Source organism: Enoplosus armatus, chromosome 15 (genome assembly GCF_043641665.1).
Source record: "Enoplosus armatus isolate fEnoArm2 chromosome 15, fEnoArm2.hap1, whole genome shotgun sequence".
In the NCBI taxonomy this organism is placed as follows: Eukaryota; Metazoa; Chordata; class Actinopteri; order Centrarchiformes; family Enoplosidae; genus Enoplosus; species Enoplosus armatus.
Genome location: NC_092194.1, coordinates 11,787,700 through 11,795,601, shown reverse-complemented (window position 1 = coordinate 11,795,601; position 7,902 = coordinate 11,787,700). Strand labels below are relative to the sequence as shown.

General features: G+C 44.2%; 1 protein-coding gene across 1 annotated transcript; it reads left to right on the top strand.

The window, feature by feature from the left end:
* Positions 1–5,327: 5,327 nt before the first annotated feature.
* On the top strand, positions 5,328–6,473 carry sox11a (SRY-box transcription factor 11a). Its single transcript, XM_070919980.1, has one exon. It carries the CDS (start codon positions 5,373–5,375, stop codon positions 6,471–6,473), a length of 1,101 nt encoding a protein of 366 aa, XP_070776081.1. The 5' UTR covers positions 5,328–5,372.
* Positions 6,474–7,902: the final 1,429 nt, after the last annotated feature.

Sequence of the window (7,902 nt, the reverse complement as noted above, 5' to 3'; positions counted from 1 at the left end):
AGTATACTGGCCCCTTAAGCACAGCAGAGGCCCCTCACCCATCCACACAGAGTGGCCTGTAGTCAACACTATCTTATCTCGTTAGGGGGCAAGTCTGGACCGGTCGGCAGGGAAGCAGAGCCACATGGCTTCAGTGGGAACCGTCCCATACTTCTTAGAAATCAACTGCTGGAGTAAAAACATGATAAACAAATCTATTTCTCTGAGATTGATGGTGCTTTGGTTTTTTGTTTGACTACAGCAACTCAAATTTATAGATGAACCACCAAAAAGCCTTTTTGTATTTCACTGGTAATGATGTGCAGTTTTCATCAAGCTTGTATTAACATGGTAATAATAACTTTATGTTGAATTGACTCACAATATGTTTTATAATCTTACAAACTTTCCCTCGCTCCTTCCATAGTCTCAAGCAGTGTGTGTGAGAGCAAGACCTGACCTGCAGCCATACAATCCATCAGCATTAGTCCTACACAGTCTCCAGACTAAACACACTCTCATTACAGCGGCTTTGAGCGCCTGCAGGGCTCTTCCTCTGCACAAGTTTATTAACACAAGACACAATGTACAATACAAAACTAGGTACACTGGACTCTTACAGTAAACACCGCTTCAATGCTGCTGGTATATAATTAAAGGATTTAAATGGCTGGAGCTTATGGGGAATGACATGGCAATTGATTACTGTAGAACACACTGTACTGTGTAAGCCAGAGTTGCTCCAGGATGATGTCATCTCCTTCAGGCCATTGTGGATTCCCGTTGTTTTGTACTGTGAAGAGAGAGAGAGAGCGGAACTGAGACAGGAAACTCTTCATGCTTTCTTACAGTATTCAAACAGTTGTCACCTGTATAACGACTGTTATGTGTAGCCAGCTAATGAAAGTCTGATTTTTGTATCTCACGTTCCTAACTGCCATAATTGCCTTAGTGACAAAGTATTGAGTTACAAATTTACTTGCGTCCTACATACCCTCTGATCCTCATGTCTCACATTGGCTACGTTCAAAATTTATAGTCTCCCTCTGGGTTTGATGTATGCTGGACTGGTTGGGTGAGTGTTAACTGGAGACGTTGGTGAAAGAAAGCTATTGAAAGAAGTGTTAAGATCCTTAAAAAAAGTAGTATTATCAGCTAAATGTACTTATACTTATGTGTGCATATGAAAAGTAAAAGTACTAATTATGCAGAATACCCCTTTTTTATTGGGTTATTATTACTGAGGCATAAAAGTGTAAGCAGCATTTAGTGTCATGGCCAGTCAAAGTTTGGCTACTTTTAAGTACTTTGTATACTATTTGTTAGTTTCATCTGTAAAGATACATCACATTTTAAAAATGGATCATATGTTTTGAAGGTAAAATCTGTATTTGCAGCTATAACCGGTTTATAAATGTTGTGGATAGCATAGGATGGAAATACTAACATACAAGTACCGCAAAAGTACCTTAGGCACAGCACTTGAGTAAACTTACTTTTTAGTTACTTTACACCAAGAAATAGAGAAATGTTACTTATTTAGAAAACTTGCGAGCAACTTTTGTATTGATGCTAAAAAATGTAATACAATGCATGAATGGAGTCAGAGTAGTGTTTATAAGTAGAGGGCTGTTGCAAGTGCAAATGTACACAGAGTACCAACAGCTTTGGCCTCTGATTGTATTTGTGCGTCTGTGTGACAAACATTCCAGCACAGTACTCAAGCATCAGCTGTTTACATTCACGACAAGATACTCCAGTCTCAAGTATCCGCTAAGCATCAGACCTTGAGAGACAGAGGCCACATCAAGGAGGTCAACAAACAACCTGACACCCTGGAGATACATTTGCATTGAGTCGAGAATGTTAAGCAACAACAGGGCATAAAATGGCCTCGGGGGCACCAAACACTTAAGTGGTAAAACAACAACCTCCAAACTGCTGTGAGATCCTCCTCATTGTCAAAGCTCTTCTTATCTCGAGCTGGAGAGGAAGACAGCATGATCTTTGAGGAATGAGACCAAAACGACAGGCGGCCGGCGAAACGAATTCTGGGCCAGCTGACATAGCTTGTTTTAGTATCATCTCACAAGTTCAGACAACGAAATGGGTCTCAGTAACTGGCAAAAAAAACGCACAAACTATAAATCTTAAGATTCACAAGTTGATATTAGGTTTCACCTCCAGCCACAGCCTGGATAGAAAGGACTTTAAGTCTGTATGGAAAGAGACAAGGGTGGCTTTACCTTATAGTACTTGCAAACTGCTGGAACTTGTTACATAAATTCTATGCATAGCACTAGATTACCATTAAGTGACTCCACTATATGGGCTAGAAAAACACCAATTCACTGCTTGGCAATAAACATTGTAACCTGAGTCCACAGGATACTCAAGAATGTGTCTGTCAAGTGAAAAGTTAATTTGCGTTTTTATGTGCTACCAAAACAACCCCCCCTTTCCTCACCACCCGCTTTTACCCCCCCTCCCCTCCTCTTTACCCATTGTGAAGCCATCAGATAGTGGCTTCCAGCAGTCCACACCTGTCTCAGGGCTATGCAGAAGAGATGGATCCATGCATTTTGAGCATCAGATAGCCTCTAGCCGGGGTTAGTATTGATCTAACGCTTCGCTGGCCCTTTGTGAGTGCAGCAGCTGCTTTGGGGGGCTTTTAGATAAGCAATGCAAAGGGAATTGTTTCTCCTGAAACCCCTCTTTCAGTGTTCGTACATGAAAACCATCACTTAATTCAACACTCCATCGCTCTGGAATAAAATGTCCTCTCCCTTGACACGGAAAGCAGCAAATAAGCATTAAAACATCTGCCTTTGGGGTATTGGAAAGCGCCTGGTATTAGAAATCACACAGTGATAATGCAGCTCTCTGGATTTTCACTGTTTAATCATATGTAATCTCTAGAGTGAAACTGAAATGAAAACACAACATGTTTCAGTATCCCACAACTCTCTCTCTCTCCCTCTCTCACGTCTTCACCCTCATCACAGTCCCAGTCACTGAATGAGGCTGTTGGGGTGGGGTGGGGTGGGGTGGAAGGGAGGGGAGAGGGGCTATATTACTGCTGCATCTGTGTGAGGCAGACATGGCGATGAGACCCTCCCTAAGATGACTCATAGGCTGTATGGGCTGACACCAGCACCTCATTCACAGCCAATAATGAGCCATGCTAATGAGCAGGACAGCCGCCCTGCATGCTCATCATTAAGCGGTCCTGTGATTCATGTCCAGCATGAAACCTTCATATAAAGAGATAAGGCTGGCTGGAGCGGACTAGGAGGAGATATGTACAGACAAGGGACAAATCGCAGGTTCAAGCACTTCAGTGCAGGTAACACTATCATGTCGTACGATATGACTGATCAATATTTTCTAAAGGTTTTTGTTGAGGAATGAGTTCCCTTCTGGGAAACCAGAGTAGAATAATAAAGTGTTATTTAGCTCTCTTTTACTTTGGTATGGACTATTTTTTTTAGAATTCCTCACAGATATGTTGTCAATATGTGCTTGCAAATTCTACCCATATATGATACCATGCTATCAGTTCATTTGAAATAACCTCCTCTACCAGCGTCTGCACTGATCAGATCAAATACAACTCAAACGAATCCATCAGGAAAAAAAAAACACGCCGACTGTAAAACATGCATGTGCATGCGCCAGCCTCCTGAGACTCCTGCTCCGACACATATATCTGATAAGGCTTAATCAGCACAGGGTGGTCATGATAAAGCATTTCAGCCCTATCTCTGTCTGCGAGAGAGAGACACAGACAGGGGGTAGCCCCTCCAAGGGTGGAAAGGCAAGAGCCCCTCCATCTCTCAGCGTTTCTCCCTCAAATTGCCTCAGTCTCCTTAGCCTTGTCTTCTTTCCCCCTGTGTGCCTCTCTCTCCCTCTGCCTTTATAGCTGCTTCTCTCTGTATCAGTGCAGACACTTCTTAAGCCCCAGCTGGGGAAAATACGGTGGCTTGGTGGGGGGAGGGTTTCAAAAGGGTAAGTGATTGCCCTCTAGGGGACGAAGCAGAGAGAAAAAAGCAGGACGCCTTATCGCCCCAGCCTCCAATAGCACTGCTGGCTACCACCCAGAGCCAGGGGGGAGGAGGAGGAGGAGGGCAGAAGGGGTGCCGGAGACGCCAGCTAGATGCTACACTGCCTCTTGACACAGCAAACTCAGCAGGGAGCCTTCCATCCATGCCTGGCTGTATGAGCTCAACTCAAGGCTGCACAGCCAAATGTTGCCATCTGAATGGGTGTTATTGCTTTGCTCGCATGCTTTACACTGTACTACATGAGCATTAATCCAAATGAGAAATCATAACATGTGTTTGTACTTTATCATTCTGGATTTTATTTATAGAAAAGGGATTTTTTTTTTAATATGGAAATGTTATTACAATTAGATAAATGATTGTGTGTATGCATGAAGTGTTTCCTGGGAGCAAAATGCTTATCAGTACGTGTCTATGGGATGCTGCAGATGTGTTTTGGGTGCTCACACACTACAAACAAGGTCTGTAAAGCAGAATGTACTACTGACCTATTTCCTTCATTCAAATGCAGACATGGAAACAAACAGGAAAAAAAAACCTCCAAAACGAAAATAAAAATGTGATAACACTTGGCCACTCAGAGGTATCTGTGAAATGCATGAGGTTATACTTAATGAAAGCATCGTGTCTTCCTCTAAATCCATTACCAGCTGCTAAAATGCATCCTTCTACAGCAGGCAGGCAGTCAGGCAGACGCACAGACGCATCCAGGCGCCTGCAACAGTGTCCAAGCGCCACCTTCAGTATCCAACCTAAGGGAGGGGAAAAAGCAAATAATCACACAGCCTACATCTTTTCCACCAGACGCATCTGCAAAGAGTAGCTGCCTGTCTGGAGAATAGCCTCCTCTCTTGCGTGTTTTCTGCCTTCACTTTTTAAAATACGGGAGTAGACCTGAGCCTTATGTGCACTTTGGTGCGTGATGTTCATCTCAGGAGCGCATAGTGCTAACTGTGTGTTTAATATGCCTGTCTCGCCCTGCGTGTTGCCCCAGACACTGTGTACCACAAATCCCCACCTCCACTCCAACGAGAGCTCGGGAGGGAGGAATAAAAGGGTTAAGGGGAGTCTTGCATGGAGTCTGCTGGGCGGAGTGGAAGGGACCTGATTGGACGGCTGCCTGTGACGCAGGGGACATGAAAAAGCTGATAACTAGTTAAGAAGGCAGTTTGTAACTCTGGAAAAAGAGTGCAGAGCTTTGAGACATACATTACGCAGTGGACGCGGACGAAAACGGCGCAAACACAGAGAGCTGAGCCGTCTTGGCAGAGTGGGGGGCTGATAGACACCGCGGCGTCCGGACACACAAGTGACTTGAAACAGAGGACAATGGTGCAGCACACAGACAACAGCGAGACGGACGGGAGCATGTCCAGGGAGGCTACCGATTCGGAGGAGAGTGAATTTATGGCATGCAGCCCCGTACCGATAAACCCGGACTGGTGCAAGACAGCCACCGGCCACATCAAGAGACCCATGAATGCATTTATGGTCTGGTCCAAAATCGAGAGGAGAAAGATCATGGAGCAGTCGCCCGACATGCACAACGCAGAGATCTCCAAGCGCCTGGGGAAGAGGTGGAAGATGCTCAAGGACAGCGAAAAGATCCCGTTCATCAGAGAAGCCGAGAGGCTGCGGCTAAAACACATGGCTGACTACCCCGACTACAAGTACAGACCCAAGAAAAAACCAAAGCTCGACAGTTCAAAATCATCAGCACCGTCTCCGGAGAAGTGCGGAAAGATTGCAAAGACTCCCAGCAAGAAGTGTTCAAAGATAAAGACTAAGAGCGGCTCCAAGTCCTCTCACGGCTACGGGGAGGACTGTGTGTTTCCCAGCTTAAAAGTTACAAAGACTGTGAAAAGTGAGCTCACCGACGAGGACGATGACGACGAGTACGAGGAGGACTACCGGATGGGGATTAAGACGGGGGACGAGGAGCGCCTGAGGCCGTACAATGTAGCCAAAGTTCCCGCGAGCCCAACTTTGAGCTCCTCGGCCGAGTCCGAGGGGGCGAGCATGTACGAAGAAGTGCGGAACAACAACAGACTGTTTTACAATATCAAAAACATTACCAAGCAGAGCACATTGCACGCTGCTTCTGTCTCACCAGCATCCTCCAGGTCGGTCTCCACATCCTCCTCTTCCTCCTCCTCCTCCTCCAGCAGCTCCTCTTCCGGCGAGGACGCGGACGATTTGCTGTTTGACTTCAGTTTAAATTTCGCCCCCAGCGCCCCAGGCTCGGAGCTGGGCAACCCCAATTCAGGAAACCTCTCCCTGTCTCTTGTGGATAAGGACCTGGACTCGTTCAGCGAGGGCAGCCTGGGCTCTCACTTTGAATTCCCAGACTATTGCACGCCAGAACTCAGTGAGATGATTGCCGGGGACTGGCTGGAGGCGAACTTTTCCGACCTGGTCTTCACATACTGAACTGAGAGAAAAAAGTTCCTCTAGTAATAATAGAGAAGGGAGAAAGTAAATTATATATGTGTCCTGGTCAAGTTGTCCCTAGCCCTGCCTCCTGTGGGTTTTTCTGAAGGGTCCTGGAGGGAGGTGGCGGACCAGGAGGCGAGGTGAGGTTTGAGGAATGAGATGCTTATGAAGCTGGTAGCAAAAAAGCAAAGTCTGCAGACGTTTTTTTCTGGCAGCATGACAGGGTTTTATGGATTTTTTCCCCCGTAGGTCTGCATTTACTGTTCAGCTTAAACGGACCACAAAGGGAAAAATACGTGAACTTCTATGCATCTTATCCTCTTAAAAACTAAAAAAACTGCAGGGAGCTGAAAACGGACTGTGGACTGACTCAAAGCAAATCTGTGAACTGACAATTGTTCAGGATGTTACTTTACAAGGTTTATGTAATTTCTAAATGCCGCAAATGTTTGTTTGTTTTTTGTAACTGATTCAGTTTACCTCCTGGTTTGGAAAATTAAGCAGCCTAAACCTCTACAGAGTACAGGTGTGGAGGAAACATTTTGATACATAACAGACCTCATCTTTTTAAAAGAAAAGTAAGATATTTTCAGGCATATTTTTGTACAGTTAAAAGGGAATGTTCTTACTGTGCTTTCAGTGAGTTTCAGGCACTTCTTCCCTTTATCATTTGTTTTTAGCATGCAAGGGAGTCCTGGTTTTAAGGATTAAGTTAAATTAAAACTTGCATCAAAAATGCCTTGTGATTTCAAACTAGGTTTTGTACAGTTGTAGAGCAGATTTGTTGAGTATTTGTAGACGATACAATGGCATCATGGGGAACACATACCTCAGAGCTGGAACTAGTTTCAAGATTGTATATGTACTGTAATATAGTAAAGTTAGGAGTTTATGTATATCATACTCGTGATATGTGGATGGGTCCCAATCGCAGGTGTGAAACTGGATTTTGGTATTTTTTATGGCACATACTGTTTTTCCCCCTCTCATTTTTTTGTGCAATATATACTCTTAAGATACAGACCATCAACAATTGTAGCAAGTGATGGAAAAACAGACTTGTGCACTGTCAACATCATTTCATGTTATGATGCTGAAGCCTGTCCAGGCAGAAAAATAAACAAATCAGCTGGAACTGATACAAAACAATATAATATGGCCTCATGGTGTGATGCATACTATATAAACAGATTAATATCACAATTTGAATGTTATTTGACTCATTAGGATAATGGGCATATCTGACAACAAACAGCCTGAATCTGACTTTTTCTGACTGAATCTGAAAATTAGGGATAAAGAGTTCTGCGAAAGGGCATAGTCTGATACAGTGGTGGTCTGGCATTAGTTTGACAAGCAAGCAAAAAAGAACATTCCATAGTCCTGTTTCATGAAATGAAACTTTATTTTAAAACTGAAGACTGCC

What these genes read in the sequence shown, in the direction of transcription:
- sox11a (XM_070919980.1), top strand. Translation starts at nt 5,373, where the DNA reads ATGGTGCAGCACACAGACAACAGCGAGACGGACGGGAGCATGTCCAGG.